This window comes from Acanthisitta chloris, unplaced genomic scaffold, assembly GCF_000695815.1.
Source record: "Acanthisitta chloris isolate BGI_N310 unplaced genomic scaffold, ASM69581v1 scaffold9873, whole genome shotgun sequence".
In the NCBI taxonomy this organism is placed as follows: Eukaryota; Metazoa; Chordata; class Aves; order Passeriformes; family Acanthisittidae; genus Acanthisitta; species Acanthisitta chloris.
Window position 1 is genome coordinate 157,607 of NW_008665488.1, and position 18,164 is coordinate 175,770.

At 38.4% G+C, this 18,164-nt stretch overlaps 1 protein-coding gene across 1 annotated transcript in view; it reads right to left on the reverse strand.

Annotated features, from left to right (window-relative positions):
• The window catches only part of ADAMTSL1 (ADAMTS-like 1), a 175,773-nt gene that overhangs the window by 143,241 nt on the left and 14,368 nt on the right, over positions 1–18,164 (reverse strand). Inside the window, exon 2 of the mRNA XM_009071781.1 lies at positions 3,635–3,754. Within this exon, the coding sequence (XP_009070029.1) occupies positions 3,635–3,754 (120 nt within the window). The remainder of the gene's footprint in view (positions 1–3,634; positions 3,755–18,164) is intronic.

The following is an 18,164-nucleotide window of genomic DNA, read 5'->3' on the forward strand; positions in this document are numbered from 1 at the left end:
TGGGGGAGCCAAAAATGTTCAGTTTAAACATTTCCACATTTCTGTTCTTTGGGATCCTTCAAAACTATTTTCTTTAAATCACTGTTTTGCTTTTTCCCTGAAGATAAAGCAATAAATGTGTCAAAACTATAATGTACCATTCAGCACAGATGTCACCCCAGTGAATCAGGGAGGCAGCATCAGGTCTCATAAGGTATTTTGTTCTACAGTCATAGAAGTCAGTTTAAACATTTCCACATTTCTGTTCTTTGGGATCCTTCAAAACTATTTTCTTTAAATCACTGTTTTGCTTTTTCCCTGAAGATAAAGCAATAAATGTGTCAAAACTATAATGTACCATTCAGCACAGATGTCACCCCAGTGAATCAGGGAGGCAGCATCAGGTCTCATAAGGTATTTTGTTCTACAGTCATAGAAGCAGTAAAAAAAAGATATTCACTGAAATTTAAAAAAGATCTAGCCAAAGAATTTCATCTGCATGTAATTCTTAAGTACACACATAGCAACAGAATATGCAAAGGGGTTACTGCAATCCTGTACAAAAATGAGAGCACAGTCCTGCCAGATTAAACCAGAACAAAATGTACTATCTTACATGTACAACATGAATCCATATGTAATTTTGCTGGGCTAGAGCAGAGTACAGTGTGTTCCCATTAATATTTACTCATCTTCCATTTCAAACTGTAAGCTTGTCTTTTCAGATAGCAAATACTTTCGAATATTTAAGTAACAGCTAGTTCTATTTTACTGAGCTTACTTACTAACAAAGGAATGAATGATTCTGATTAAACTGGCTCCTTGCTTGAAAAATATCACACACAACAGCCAAAGAAAACCCCTTTGAAACATTCCTGTGTTTGGAGGATGTAAGGAAACTAATCTTGGATCATCATCATGATGATGCTGCTATATAAAAACAATATCCATCTACCCCAACAAACTGGAAATTTTATTGGCCTGGCTATAAGGAACAGTGCAAAGGGGAAAAGGGCACACTTGGGAAGATATAGAAGGATCACTTTTCCTGCAAGTGTCTCAACACTGGCTAGCCAAAAGAACAGAGGTTGTGACCCACCTTCTCCTACCTCCATGCCAGATTCTCACAAACCTCTCACCCCATTATCTATCCTGCTCCCTTCCATGGACACAGAACGAGGTATGATTTCCACAGGAGAGCAGATCAGACTGGTCTCTTGTTTTGTTGGGGTCAAGTGTACAAGGTTATTTCACTTTTTCAATTTTCAACAACATTAATGTAACTTGAGTTGTATAGAAACAGCAGGACTGTGTAGGGATACCCACAGGACAATTGTGGTGTCCAGGGAAAAGGAAGGAATGTATTTCCCACAGGCCAGCACTCTCTCACAGTCAGACAAGATAGGAAGTGAATTGTTCAAACTGAATTAAGGTGTGTGAGAAGATGCTGCTGCATTTTTTTATTTATGTGGCAACCTTCCTGTTCTGATTTCATTTCTGTGTGCATAGGTTAAAAATGGAATTCAATTTACATACATTCCTCTTCTTATTTACTTGCATATCCTCAACATAGCTACCACACATCAAACCAATCCATACCAGCTTACAAAAATTCAGGAGATTCTGATTATAATCTTATACCCTCTGGTTTAAGACTTCCTTCCATTCCTACTTGGAAATTTCACATAAAAGAATAGACTGAAACACAGAAAGCAAGAAAAACTCAAGTTTTCTGGCCCAGTTTGACCACTTCAGCACAAGTGTAATTATAACTGAACATTATCAAAAATCCATGATTAATGACCTAGAAAATCAAGGAGAATAATCTTTCTATTCACCAAAGAATTCCTGGTTTACTCGCAGGAAGGTAAGCTAGAGACATAGCTCTGTTCCCATCTGCGTTCAATATAGTTATAATTTTTAATAAATAATGCTTAGGCACTGAATTTCCTTTCAAAAGAAACTACTACTAATACAGTTGCTTTTATTTTCAGCATTCTGATGTTTCAGTACCATTTTCAGTTCCAAGAATTCAAACCTAATTTCATACTGCTCACTAAGTGTCTGGGAAGAGCAGGCTTCAAACTAAATCACATTTATGAAAGAACAGAAGCTGGCCATATCCTACATCCAATTCAGATCCCAACGGAATTAATGGAAAACTTTCCATCAAAAGGAATTCTTTCCATCAAATGGAATTGAGCTTGGAACTGGCTTCTGTATAGACTGTGCTGGTATTTGAAGGTTTTTTTGAGAGGGATTCATTTTGTTTGTTTTTTAATCAGCTATGTTATTCACATAGTCCAAACAGTCTAGTCAAAGATTCAGACTAAGCCTCTGTTATATTTGATTTATCATCTTCTCTAAAATGTGCTCCATTATAAATGGAAACTATTTTGATCAAAGCATATAACCTTCATAGTGTTTTTCAACTACTGTCATTAAATGCAGCCTGTGTTGCAGCTGCATTTTACTGTCCTGTAAGTTATTGCATTCCCAGGTGTTTGGTTCAGGGAACATCTTATCCAAGTACCTTTTCTGTTGATAATCAAGACCTTCTAGGGTAGCAAAAGTATGAATTATTGGAAACATTTAAACTAAATTCAAATAATTTACAGTAGCTCAGCACACTTTCTATTGCATCTCTTCTGCTTCCTTTTGCCTTCCTAAAAAGAAGAGTTTATTTAATCTTCAAACTGAGCATATCAGTTCTTTTTTTCTCTTTAGAGTAGCGATGAGGAAATTACTTTCTCAAAGTAGCTCCTGAAAGGAGCTCATCTTTCAAAATAAAACTGCCAATCACCAACAGAACCATACCTTGTGATGCAGAGAAATTTGGCTCTTCTCTCAGTTCTACAGGGAGTGTTTCCTAACAAATTCCCTCCTCTTACATTAAGAAACGTACTGTAAGTGTCTATGAATGTAATTCAGACAGTTTTGATGTCAAGTTCAACTGATTCCTGGAACACATTGTGTTATGAGTAAATTTCCACAGCACGCCACACATTTCCTAGGTTTACTTTAGATCTCTTGCCAAGATTAACAGCATTTCTTTCATGTTGCTTTCTTTACATTTATATCTATATTCCATGTTTAACATAAAGTTTCTATGAGTCTGGAGAAAGCATTAAAGATTTTTGACTTTCAAATACATAATTTGTTGCTTTCTAAACACTGCTCCATCCATTATTACACTTTGCATTAGTTCATGAAGTTTTCATAAGGGAAGGTTGGGTGAATTATAAAGAAACAAATGCAATGTGGTGACTTTTCACAACCTGGAAAATGCAAGATCTGCCTCACACTGATTTTTCCATGAGATAAAACAGTTTAGGACAAGTCAAACAATTCAGAGAAAGAACAATCACTCCTAATGCTACACATTTTGCTGATACAACTCTAAACATCTATTAATACATCACTGAAATATTGCTGCCTTTGTCCTATGTTTTCCACGAGTGGTTTTATTTATAATTTCTGCAATTAAGTGCTTCAATTTTCACTTTGTTGAGTGTTTCAGAGTTGAATTTGCTATAAATCTGATGTGCCTTCACTAGATAACACACAGTCTATCTTAATCTGTTTCACAGTGATCTGTATCTCAGAGTTACATAAATGTGACAATCTCTATCACTTTCACAGATGGAATACTGACCTGGTCATCATAACGGTAAGTGAGGAATTGTTCCCCCGTGGTGTCCTCAAGAAAGCTCCCCTGAGGAGAAAGTGCAAACTCAGGCAAGAAGTATGCACCTTGGGATTGCTCTGCTCTTGTCTGCAAGAAATTCAGAAAGGTCACATTACAGCTACTACAAACACAAGCAAAATGTTTAAAAAACTCTATGCATATAATTACAAAGACTAGACATGAACTTTTTTTGGGGAAAAAAAAAAAGCTGTGTTTTCAGGCAGAGTATTTCTGGGTATATACATTGCTGCAGAGATCTGTGATGAGGACAAGCCAAATGCTTTCAGGGCTCCAAAACCAAACAAGATGTCTCAATCATAGAATCATCTATTAAACTAAAAGAGACCATCTCTGGTTTATCAACCATCACTGCTCAAAGACACTGGAAAAACAACATTACACTTTCTTTTTTTCCTTATAAACTTCACTAAGCAGTTACTGGCTGCTGCAGATAACTGGCTTTTGGTTAAATATTTTTTGGTTAAATAATAAATACTTTTACAGGAAGATACAAAGACAGAGAATCATAGACTAACTCAGCTTGGAAGACACCTTGCAGGCTCATCTAGTCCAGTAGGGTAACCTATGAAGCCATGGAACTACAAATTATCTTGCAGGAAGATATTACTGCAAGGACAAAATGGGAAGGGAGTGGGAATGAGTGGTTTGAACACCAGGCAGTGGTCCCTATTAATTCAGCATGTTATTCACAATTAGTGAAGAGCATTTGTGAACAGGCTGGGAGAGAAAGAAGGGCCATTTCAAGCTGCAGGGGAGCTAATTCTGTCAGAATCATAGCCAGTGTCTGACTGGGCTGCCTGACACCTGGGCCCTGATTAGAAAATGGCTTTTGCTTAGCAGATCTCTGCCTGTTCATAATCTCAAGATGCCTGAAACGTGCTCGATACGCTCAGCACATGCTGGGTGAACACCCTGTCATTACACTGTAGGTCTAAAGCAGCCCTGATATGTAGCAAAACATACTGCAGACTCTGCCTTTATTCCTACTATATCTCTGCCCTGAGAAGCCAATTGGTTTGCCCTGTCTAAGAAAAGAAACAATCACCTTTTTAATGCGGAACATTAAGTCCAGCTGTGATAGGGAAGAAAATGTAAAAGACAAAAATTACCTTCCTAAAGGTTGAAACCTTTCAGGGAAGAGAAAAAAGGCCTGAAATGTACAAGTTATTGCTGGACATTTCCCTATGAGTCAGCGAACAGGGATCTAATTAACCTGCATGTTATATTTTGACATACCCACAACAATTTTACATGCAAGTCAGCAATTGCCATCGCCCAGTTTCTAGGCTTTTGGCTAGAACTGTACCAAATATAGGTGTGTAACCTCAGTGCCAGATAACTATAAAGATTTCAAAACTAATCTACTTAATTTAATCAGTTTGTGGTGGAAAAGGAGGGCAAGACCTTCTGCAGTTTCTCTCTTGCAGTAAGTTCACTTTTTGAAGCTCACGACTCCTCTCATAAAAAGCAGATGGCATGTCATTTGCAGGATGGGGCTGCAGAAGCTTATGATGCTTTTGCTTACTCTGTTCTGCAAAGAAGCTGTCAGCTTCTCCAACTGCAAACCCCATCGTTCGTGACAGCAACAGATTAACATCCTTGTTTTAAATCAAGCAATCTTCATATAAACTAGAAATAGCTTGCAAAGGACATGTCTAGACTAGGGTAAAGGTCATATTTCAGCATGCAAGACCGAACAAGATTTGAAAGAGGATTTCTTCATCAGGCCTACATAAGAGTAATTCACATTCACATCATATTACCATGACATTTCTATAGAGCTTATTGCAGCAGAGGTCTCACTTGTACACTTTAGCCAACTGACTTTATTTATGCAGAACTTAATAATAAAATATGGAGAATAAATCTACATTTGATAGCTACAGTTTCCCTGTAAGGCCACCAAGAGAGGTCCATGGCTATGCTTCCCCCTGAATCTGAGCTGGCTGCCACAGACACAAGCTGTGACATGTGAAGTCTAACCCAGACATGAGACTGGTTGACATAATCTGGCATTTTTCCCTACTGGTTTCAATGGGCTATCGACAGATCCTATGTGAGGGAATATGGCAATGATGTAATCCTATGATTTCAGCACCAGACTAATGGATAAGAGATATGCATTCTAAATCTCAGGTGGCCTGGGTTAAAGTACTTAACATTTCTACCTCAGTTTCCCCAGGTGTAAAGCAATTTCAAAACCTCCTGACCTGTATTAATGGAGTACTGTAAAGCTTAGTTTATACTTGTAAAATACTTTGGAAAAGAATATTATTAAGTGCTAGTGATTTATAACAATATTTTTCAAAGAGCTGCCTAATTTAGGGACAGAAGAGAGTCAGAATTACTCCACCACATTTCTTGGAGAAATCTATCACACTGTTGCCTAATTTCCCATAAAGAAATTTATTGTAGGATATGTAGCGATTAACTTGCTTGTGTTTCTCCTCTTTCTAAGTTAAACATTTACAATAGAAAGTCTCTGGGCATTAATCAGCATTATGCTTTGAACATGAGAGATGCTAGCATTTGAAGCCAAAATAACAATTTGATAAACATTGACAAGAAAAACTAAGGGCTTCTAACACACATTCAGTTCTCTTGTTAAAAGTGAATGAGCAGCCAGGCACTGGAGAAGCAGAAGAATGTTTGATAGATTCAGGCAAGCAAAATCTGGCTTCCAAGCATGGAAAAATTCAGTGTGAAATGATAGATGTTTTATAAGGTTACACAGGAGGTTACAATGGAAACTGATACAGCAATAGGTAGTGCTACCTGTCTAGTATAACTCAAGTAAGGAAGAATACAGCAAAGCATTTAATTAAGAATAAAAAAGCTACTAAGAATACACTCTGAGTTGTCATGGCAAACCGATCTTGAAGCCAAGTAATTACATCTGGTAAACAACCCAAATCAGGAAGTTAATTTTTAAAAAAATCACAGCTTCAAATGCTCAACAAACTTTTTTTAATCCAGTCATCAAAGCAGCAGAAAAATACTATTTCCCCTGTAGACATAAGACCCTTCAAATATGCTGCATGTGCCCAATGCACTTTCATTCATACATTGTACTGAACACAAAATGTAATGTTTTCACTTAGTCCACTTTATTCCCCACTGAGGAATCTACCAATGTTCCTTACGAGGCTTTTATATTTCTATGGGCACTTTGGCTTAGACGTAATTCAAATTTCAACAGCCTGTGGGTTTATAGTATATTTGGGATCATCTCTGAATAACTTAGCTAATCTGATATAAATTCCTGTTTTAAAGTAAAGACTGTAAGTGCAAGTTTCAGAAAACAATTACATTTCATGCTAGTGTTTTAAGTCTGTTTAATGGCCAGTTTAATCTCAATAGCTTTAAGTTAGATGTGTCAAGTTACACGTACACTTAAGATTTAGAACAGGCATTTTAAAGCAGTTTTTATGATCTTCTTAAGCATATGAAGACAGTAGAAGGTGATAATGTAGCCAAACCAGGTACAATAATAATCACTACATAAAATTCATTGAAATTAATAGATCGTGTAGCAGCAAAGTGCGTACTACCTACTGACAAAGAGAAAATTTAAAAGTCAGTGTTTGAAATTCTTTTTAGGTACCAGTTGATTAGAACATGTAAATTGTTAGTCAGAAACTGAAAAAATAAGGTCTTGCATGGTACATTATTCTAGCTCTGTGATCAAGGAAAACTATCCTGATAAGCAGATAATGCATGTAGGTCCTGGGAAGTGTGAAATGGCATGGGTTTTATTCAAAGGCTTATGCTCTGCACACAGCTTTGATCTCAGGTTGTGTTTGCTTCCCCACTCATCACTCCCCACTTTAGTGCTTAAAGACCCAATTACTCTTCCATTTCAGTTGCAGAAGACACAATGAATAGCTTATATCCAAGCCTCTGTTTTTCAGATCTCTGTCCAACAAGAGCTGCGTGTTGTCATTTTTACTGCTGCCCAGTTTCATTGCTCTCTATATTACTGACTAGAAGCATCTGCCCGAGCTGGAGTTCTTGGATTTGAGGATTTTCTATTTTATATTATTAATGAGTGTACAAGGAATGGTTACTGAGTTCTCCCCAACCAATGCTGACATAGCAAGCAGCATGGCTGGGTAGGACTGAATCTGCAGAGAAAAGAGGTGTGCAGGACTGTATGCCCACACAGCACATACAAAGGAGAGAGGCTTATTTTAAACTAGCTTTAGCTGATCCTATGGACCGAGTGTCTCTTAGTACTGAGCACAGTAGGTGTGCTGCTGAGGCACAGCTTCTGGTTCAGTTTGACAAAAGGAATCCCATTAGCACATTCTGAAACTACCATACAACACAAAGTGCTTTAACTGCTCTTTTTTTCCCCTCAATACCCAGGACTCGTATTAACTATTGCCATCCAGCTCACTTGTAATTAGCAAATCAGGGCAATTACTAAACTGTAGAGTTTTCCTATGACTAAAAATTACAAATATTCATCATTGATCATTCCTTCCAAGTTACAGATTAACAATTTCATCCAAGGATTTAAACTGTTATTGTAATTTCAGATAAATTAAAAAAATGTAGTTTAGTCTACAATTCTTGGAGATAATTTGATACAAAGGCTGTGACAAAGTTCAACTAAATCTCGTAATAACATGCCACTGTTCTATTTAATCATTGCCACCAGGACACTGGAAAGTAATTGTTCCATATTTATATATAAACAGCCACAGCTTTAGAATGAAAGCTTTCTGCTAATCTGAGTTGTGAAGGTCAAGAAGATGAGAAAACAGAGATGGAATGTCTCAAAGAAATGACTTGAACATAATTAGAAATAAAACCCTAATATTTTAGGTACAGAGGCACCTAGTTTTGGAGTTTCTGGCACCACGAACCACATTAAGAGAAAAGTTATGTGCACTAAACACAAATCAGCATTACCTAAACTTAAATCAGTCATTCCCTAAGTAAGCCTATGTGCTTGTTGAAATGGTGAGCATAATGAGAACAAACTGTTTGGTGCAATGAAGATGAAAACTTCAAAATTATCCACTTTAAATGCAAAAGATGACAAAGCACCATGTTTTTCCTGAAACTTCCTCAATATCTTTTTTTAAAAAGAGAAATATACAGAAGATAAGAGGTCCAATCACCTCAAGCTTTATAGTTATGCACAACAGCACTATCCTGCCCAAAGTAAACTCTATAAAGAAAAGACCAGCACAGTGAAGGCAGTTTGTTTCCACAGTTTTGTGGCTCTTTTATTAGTTCTGGTTGGAAGCAGAAAATGGGCAGGATCTTGAGAGTGTTCGTTTCCAAAATTACTGGTTTGGGGGGGAGGGGTGGGGTGGTGGTGAGAATAAAAGGTGGGGAAAGCAAATAAAATGAGAAAAACTACCTGCATTCTTAATGACTTGTAAATACACGTTTGCCAGATTAATATGCACAGCAAGTCCAATCACATACCAAAATGCCTGCCTTCCCATTAATTCAAGCTAAATATCTGTCTCGTTAGCTGCTGCAGCATATGATTTACGCCCCAGGGAAGTAATATACCAGCTAAGTAGCAGCTCAGTTTAATGGATTTTCAAGAACTCCAATACAAAAAATGTTAGATAGCACTGCAGCTTCATCACAACGTGAAAAAGTGAGCTAGCAGATAAACAATGGCACATGAACAGTTCAAAACTTCAGATATCTCCAGAACAAGAAATCCCGATGAATAAATATCTAGAAGAATCGGATTAGCTTTTGTCATGGCCAAGATCTACAAAAACAGCTTCCTAATGCTAGACTCTCTGAAACATTTAAAGACCCTGCAAGTGAACTGAGTTTCCAGAGAAGCTGCCAGCAGCTCAGCAGTTCTGCAGACCAGGCCAATTATTTAATTATTAACATTAAACTAAGAGGCCAGCATTTCAAATCAGAATTAAAGTATAAATGTCATTTCTCCTAGAAAAACGAAAGAGGACTGGGCTGAACTGAAGCCAAGCACTTCTTTATAAAAGAGACCTGAAACACTGAACTCAGCTGTCAGATTTCATCAGGGAAGTCACTAGTAAGACAACAAGACAATCTAAAAGATTGAATCAAAAGTTCTTCCAGGGGCAGAACTCGAGTGTGAGACTCAGATTGTTCCTCTGTTTTGCATGCTCTGTATTAGCTAAAAGCTGACTTAAGACATGTCTGATTTAAGCCCAAATCTAATTATTTTTCCACTCATCTCTCATTCTAGACCTGTTAGAACAGGTAGAAATAAAACAAGCTTGGGAAAATGTGCCTGTAAGTTAAGATACATGCAAAGATAAGCAAAAGACAATTCATAAGTATTTTGTACAAACCACCTATGTCTGACCCAGTAAAAAGCTGTCAGCAAGCAACTTAGAAACTGATAGTTCAGCTATTGTTTGAACAGTGTCTACTATTGAAAACTGAATTTATGCTGCAACTATAATCATATTCACAGCTGCAAGAAAGCAGCTGCCTACATCATCTCTGCTGCTCAAACCATCCTGCGCCCATTCAAGCACTCGGAGTCATTCCAGTGACTGGAATGTGCTTAAGATCACGTCACCAGAACAATAGTGCTCAGTCTAAACCTTTCTTCAGGCTGTAGGTTTGCACAACTTTAAGCCAATACTGAAACAGGAAGAATAATAGAGATAATTTTGGTTTTAAATTAAGATACTATCTTTCAGTCTTTTCAAAAGGACATTTCCACCCTCATTTTTCTTGATTAAATGTAAATACATTTTCTTTGGCATAGCTTGGACTGCAGACTGAGATCAACACATTTCGAAATATTTTTCTGTACCTTCTAAAATTTATACTAGTGATTAAGTTTTTGGATATTTAGCAACAACTACTTATGTTTTCTCTTACTATTGTCTGGCTAGAAGATTAAACGTTTCACTGAAAGGCTGCAGTAGTATTGAGCCAAAATCTCATTTAATTTCAAACCCCAGTTTAAATATCAATTCTATTTCATATTTCTAAAAGAAATATGAACCTTGGAGTTTTCTTTCTTCTAAACTCTGTGTTAGGCAGACTCTACCTTCTTTCCAAAGGATTGATTTGATGTGCCTAATATTTGCTCTAAAATGAGCTGCACTCTCAGACTGAAGTTGCTCCCAGTGATATCCATGGCAGAGTTCCCACCAACATCCTTACAGTACCAGGTTCCAAATACATCTGCAGCAGGACAACATCCCTTGCAATATAACACTTAATAGGTCTGTGAAGAGCACTGCATACTCACTTCTCTGTAGCTTTGTATAAGTAAGAGCCAAGGGGAAAAATTCAGCACTCAGACAAGATAACCCTAGAGCAGTTCATTTCCAATTATTGTCAGAAAGTTAGTGACTGTGGAACAGATTCTGCTTTCAAAATATGCAATACCCAATTATTTCCCTAAGTCTTTAGTTTGGCCTTGGGGGAATGGACATAGCAATGCCTAGATCCAACATAAAAGCAATTTTATAGCATATATATGTAAAACATATACTATACTGGTGAGCGAAGATTCTACCTTCATGTTCTATGAGTCTTGTGCTTTGGGGTCAGGGAAGTGGTTGGGAGATGTTTTCATTTTTTTATTTAAGACTGAATCTTTACTCAAATATTTATCAACTCTCCTCTGTGCTGACAACAGTGAAAGGGAAGGAATAGCTCATTTAAAAATCTGAAAATGACACAGAAAATACTATTTCAATAAAACCTCTTTTTAAAGTCTTGCAAGACAGAAATCTAAAGAGATTTTTTTATCCCTTCTTTCACCATATTTTCCACTATTCCAGACAAAAAACTCTTTTTATTCTTTATTTAGTAACCTAATAATTGGCAAAATTCTTGTCATAAATCAAGTCCTTTCAACATTATTGGAGCATGTTCTCATGGAACTCTATCTTTTCCTTATTGAAAGTTTCTAAGGGTTCTTATGATCTCACAGAAAAAAAATATGCTGCAAAAGTACTATGAGCATCCTCAGCAAAGAAACTAGGATAATCTGTAATATTTTTTAAAGTTCTGTGTTGTGGTTTAACCTGATAGGCAGCTGAACACCACACAGCCATTCCTTCACTGACCCCACAGTGGGATGGGGGAGAGAATCAGAAAAGAGGTAAAACCCTTGGCTTGAGATAAAGACTGCTTAACAGGACAAAAAATGAAAATAATAATAATGGTGATGATAAAAGAATCTATGAAACAAGTGAGGCACAGTGTGACTGCTCATCACTTGCTGACTGATGCCCAGTGAAACATGCACAGTGTGACTGCTCATCACCTGCTGACTGATGCCCAGCTAGTTCCTGAGCAGCAGCACCAATCCCTGGCCAACTTCCCCCAGTTTTATTGTTCATTGATGCTATACAGTATGGGTCATCCCTCTGGCCAGTTAGAGTCAGTGGTCCTGGCTGTGCCTCCTCTCAGCTTCGTGTGCACACTCAACCTCCTTGTAAAATGCACAGTGTGACTGCTCATCACCTGCTGACTGATGCCCAGCTAGTTCCTGAGCAGCAGCACCAATCCCTGGCCAACTTCCCCCAGTTTTATTGTTCATTGATGCTATACAGTATGGGTCATCCCTCTGGCCAGTTAGAGTCAGTGGTCCTGGCTGTGCCTCCTCTCAGCTTCGTGTGCACACTCAACCTCCTTGTAAAAGCACTGCTGAGCAACAATCAAAATAATCAATATTAGTCTCATCCTGAATCCAAAATACGGCACTATACCAGCTACCAGATTAAAAAATAACTCCATGCAGCCAAAACCAGGACATTTTGTTAGTGTTCTTTATCATGAACACCATGTGGGGAAAGATTCATTTTTGTCAAACTGACAAGCTGCTGACAACTAGACTCAGATTTGCAGGAAACAGACAATCTTGCTTGTCTATGACCATGACTGCAGGTCCAATAACATACTGGAGGAGCCTGGAAGCACAATCTTTGAGGAACAGCAGATTTATATAAGAAAGGAAAGAAAGAAGCATAGCTTAAGGCTGTGCTGGTTTGGGCTGGGGTAGAATTAACTTTCTTCCCAGTGGCTGGTGCAGGGCTATGTTTTGGATTTGTGCTGAGAACAGGGTTGATAATATGGAGATGTTTATGTTGTTGCTGAGCAGAGCTTACACAGAGCCAAGGCCTTTTCTGCTTTCTGTACTGCCATGCTGGCAAGAAAGTTGGAGGTGCATGGGAGCTTGGGAGGAAACACAGCTGGGACAGGTGACCCAAACAGATATTCCATACCATAGGACATCATGCTCAGCATATAAAGTGGGAGGAAGAAGGATGAAGGGAGGATGTTTGGAGTGATGGCATTTGTCTTCCCAAGTAACTACTAAACGTGCTGGGGCCCTGCTCCCCCAGAGATGGTTAAACAGCTCCTGCCCATGGGAAGCAGTGAATTAATTCCTTGTTTTGCTTTCTCTATTAAACTGTCTTTATCTCAACCCATGAGTTTTTCTAGCTTTTATCCTTCTTTTTCTCTCCCCCATACAGCTGGTGGGGGAGTGAGCAAGAGGCTGCATGGGGCTTGGCTGCTGCCTGGGGTTAAACCATGACAAATGCTATGTAGGATCACTGTCAGAGGCAGCAGAATACAAAGCCCAACAAATCAACACATGCACTGAATGAAGATTCACATCGCTTAAGGAGCGAAAGAGAACAAAAAGAAAGGAGAAAGGATATAGTGTCATTCCTTCCCTGAGTGAACATCACGGAGGGATAAAGACACCTTAGCAGCTTCAGCAGGCCACACATGAACACAGACCTAATGAGTACTCATTCATTAAGACCACAAAACATTGGTGACTAGGGGACTCATGAGATGAACAAGAGGCTGTAGCAGGCTATGAGCTGCAGAAGCCTAATCTTTTCCAAGTGAGATAAGTAGCACCTAATAGGCTTGCCAGAGTAACATCACCTTTTTCTAATAAATTACTTCCTTCTCACCCCTCTCCCAGCATCCAGACAAGTTAAGTGCTCTAATAATGCTAAAGAAAGGTTACAAGTAAGGTGTGAGTGCTCCCAAGTAACCAGAAGTTGCATCTACACAAAAAACTTTCTAAAAACTAACATAAAACTTCTGTGCAGTGAAACTTCATGGCACCAGTGTGTTAGCAGTTCTGCACAGCACTTGCAAAATGCCTCTTTGTTTTCATTTGGTCACAGTGACATGTCCACATCGGTGAGACATCAGGATTCAGGATTTAAGGAACAACACCCTCACTTGCATATGACCAACTTTTCTACATGCAGGTCTAAAGACATCAAGGAAAGCAATAGAAGTGGTTAGAAATTCATATATTTATATGTGAGCTGAACAGGACCTAGGACACCGTTGGGTACTGCAAAAAAAAATGTGAGCCACTATCAGTTAAACAGGCTAATGATGAGAGAAAGCAGGATGCAAGATTTCACACAATACTTAGTTCCTATACAGTATATCATGCAGAGCTAAAAAACACACTTAGTTCTTATATACTCCAGCATTATAGTACTATTCATCACAAGATCTCATATGACTCAAAGTTGTCATTATCCTCATTTACAATGGCTGCTCTCAGGAGAGTCTGGCTGAGAAGGACATGGGACTCCTGACTCAGATTTTCCCGATTCTTTTTAATTTAAATTATAGCCTTAATGTTATTCATGTTATATTATGTTAGTATGATTATTTATATTTAATTTCCTTTTGAGTTTTTTCTTTAATAGTGATATAATTTGAACTGACACAGTAACATGCTTTTCATATACTTCAGTTGAAATTGTGCCTAAGGGCAGTGAAATTCTCATCCATAAGCTGCATAAAGAAAAAACCTCTGGCACTCAGAAGCCAAACACCTGCTAAAACTAGTGGCGGATCCAGAATTTTAAGAGAATTCCAGTTGCATAATGAAAACACAAAGAAGGGAAATGTGTGGGGTGATGGAATCGTATTAAAACCACGGCACTTAGGGGAACAAAAAAAGGAATCCTAAACCACTATACACTTCAGAGCTAAATATTGAAGATTTTGACATGGAAGTTGTTCACAAGTGCAATTAAATTCAGAGACTTTTGTCATGTGGGGAAGGCTGAACAATAACTCTTTATCATATATTGCAGGGCATTGCTTTGCTTTTCATTGCTAATGACAGGGAGTTTTCTCCTTGTCTTCAGCCTCTGTACATCTGCTTCTGATTCAGGTGGCAGGCAAAAACTGGCAAGTATTCAGCCTAAAAATAAAGCTGCCCTAGCACTAGTAATTTTTCTTCATTGAATAGTTTATACAATGTTGTCATCAGCAACAGTGTGGTGTTTACCATGAGCTAAACAGGTAGATGAAATGGATGGAATTGCTTTGCTACTGTAAATTACGACAAATTCTCCTAATAGAAATAAACCCCAAAACAGGGAAACTCTCAGCCACCAAGAAATGGAATTACTTCTTTACAGGAAAATACATCTTTGGTACAACTGTTTTGAAGATCAAATATCCCAAAGTCAAATAGAACCCAAAGAGCATGCAGCTAAGCAACTCTGACAGATCAGGAAGATAGAAAGGTTTGATAATCAGCATCTACCATCACTAAGCTTCTCAATGAATGAGACTCTCAAATAGTCTTCTAAGTACCATAGGATAGCTTGGACTAACACTGCTCTTCATCCACCTTTTTCGGTGGAGCACTGAGAATTCCTGTTATCATTTTGTCAATATTTCTTCAAAGAGGGGCTGGGGAGGGGAGTGTATCCCAAAATTCTAGTCACAAAGACAGACCACCCTGAATGAGTGTAAATAATCAAAATGGTTCTCCTCCCTGTTACCTTCAGCTGACGAATCCTTTCTCACCTGAAAGAAACCAGACTGCAGAGAATGCCACAGCCAGATGTTCACTCCCAGGGTAACTTAGGATTTACAACAGCTCAGCTCATGAATGCATCTAACACATGGTGAGGAAATCATGATTTTTCCACTGTTAGTTTTCCACCACTCCTGATAATTTTAGTGATATTAATCCAGTTCTTCGTCTACTCTTCTCTCTCCATTGCAATAAGTCCCTTTGCAGGGTTTATGGACTGAGCAGCCTTGCACACTGACTCGGTCAGGCACATTTTCACAATAAGGAAGCAGTTAAATGGTCATGGCTCTGCTGTAGGAATGTTGGTTTAAGGCTATTAATAAGGCACATGAGGTGAATGCCTTTCAGCCAAGTGCCCTCCACGTATGCACACCTGTTTCAGCATGATTTTAAAAAGAAATTCCCGAAAGAAACTGTTCATAGCACGCAGTCTCTAAGTCTCACATGCATTTCTGCAAATACTCTAGAGGTTTTAAGCTTTTTGTGCTTTACTAGTATCAGGAATACCAATGCACCAACCACCAGGCAAAAGCATGCTACTTCCTAGTAAATCATTTTTCCCTAAGAGATTACTTTTGTCTTATTCGCATCTCGTTCCACTTTGAGATTATTGTCACTGAGTTTCAGTGTCTTCACCATTCTCATCTGATCTGCTGCTGCTGAAATGCTTTCCCAGACCGAGGCCCATTGTGCAAACACTGCAACTCACTTCTCCAAGCACTCTGATTTAGCCACACTTAAATCTCAGCTTAACTATTCCCTCAGTCCAGTGATGCCAGTCTGGATATTTACAATCCATCCATCTTCTAGTTTCCTCTCATTTTGGGGGGCAGACAATAGGTGGTTGTGCAAGTGCATTTTGTCTTTCTCTCTTGCCAGTGAAAGCATCTCAAGCAGGGCAAAGTTTTAACTGTGTGTTGTACCCAGCCAGACACACCCTCCAGCATTAAAAATTAAATGCTGACTAGAAAAGGGTTAATAACTGAACAAAAAGCAAATAATGTAACAACAAAAGAGGACATACCACTAATCTGAAGATTGTCCACTTTCTGGTCACAATTCACTTGCAAGCATTAACTGACAGCATTTCACATGTACACTCACGAATAAGCCACCACTTAGATAACTGTGCTTTAGCAGCCAAACCCAGAGCAATTAAAAGCTCACATGACAGGCACTGCAGGCATCTGTTCACTGACCACTGCTAAGACTAATGGTCATTAGTTTAATGACTCTCATTTTTGTTCTCCTATACAATGTGTACAGTAATACTGGAGGACTGATATGGTGAAGGGGAAAGGGCTCTTGCTGAGGTGAGAAAAGATAAACACAGGCTCTGCTGCTGGAAAGAACTAAATAAATCCTCTGAATGAACCAGAATTGCTGAAATGTTAAAAGACACAGCTGAGCAAGTCAGACATACAATGAAAATAGAAACTGCTAATTCAGAACAGGATGTCTGCTCTAATCAGGATAGTTTCAACGCTACAACTTCATCAACCATCTTCCATGTCCAGCAAAGAAACGTCATTAAACAAGTTTAAAATGATTTAGTGTTACAGAAAGAGATTAAATGAACAAAAAAAAGGTAAAAAGTGCACAGAACTGAAGAACATCTATAATTCAAAAGCAAGACATTATCTAGTGGTGTGGAATTTAAAAATGTATGACGTCCTATTAAATGCTCTGCATTTTCTCTAAGTATTTCAAGCACTAAGTGTTTTTCCTGTGACTGAACTCATTAACACGCCATTTTTATTCTTCTAATGGTCAATATTTCAGATGCAACCAGTAGCAAGGATAAGTGATCAAAACAGTTATCACAAAGAACACTGAAAGATGGGCCATGTGATTGTATTCCTAGTCACTCATCCTGTATTCTCATTTGAGCAGCTGAAGTTGAGCAAATTGCTTCACTCTGTGCATTACTCTGGGAACTTGGCTACCATATCCACAATATGTGATTTGCCAATACATACCACCTGCATACTGAGGGAACGGAAGACCTTCCTGTGGAAGAATATCTTCCCATCCTGTGTGGGTGTACAGAAGCAGATGTGTATGTACAATGGATAGCTCCCAGGACAGATGAACTGAGACATGTCATAAGTTATGCACTACTTTCCAATAATGATTATCTTTCTACAGGAAATTTAACAGAATAATTTTACTCCTTCAGAATATCACATTGGAGTTTACAATGGCATAGCAGATGGATAGTAAGATAGGTGGTCTTGCTTCCCTCTCTTTACCAGCAATTTGAAGAATCTAACTGCAGGAGGTGATAACTTTTCAGCATATACCTAGTTACTGGCATTTCACTGAATCTACCAGCAGCTTAGATACACAGCTGAACACTAAGCAGAGGCTGTAGTTAAGCTACTGAAAAGCACTCCTGCCTTCGAGCAGTATAGCAAAGGCTGCGGAGAGACAGACTCTTATTGTTGCTGCTGGTACAATCAAATCTCCTAACACATTTGTCTTGCATGTAAAATGAGCAATTAGCTCTAAGTGCCACAGACATCCTTTAGAAGGTGAGTCATTCAGCCTCCCCAGCTTCAGCAAAGGGGAAAACACCACTGTTTTTCTCAGAAGTAGAATAACTACCAAGGAAAAGCTTTTCAAAAACAGCTTTTATATACTGAATTCTAAAAGAGAACA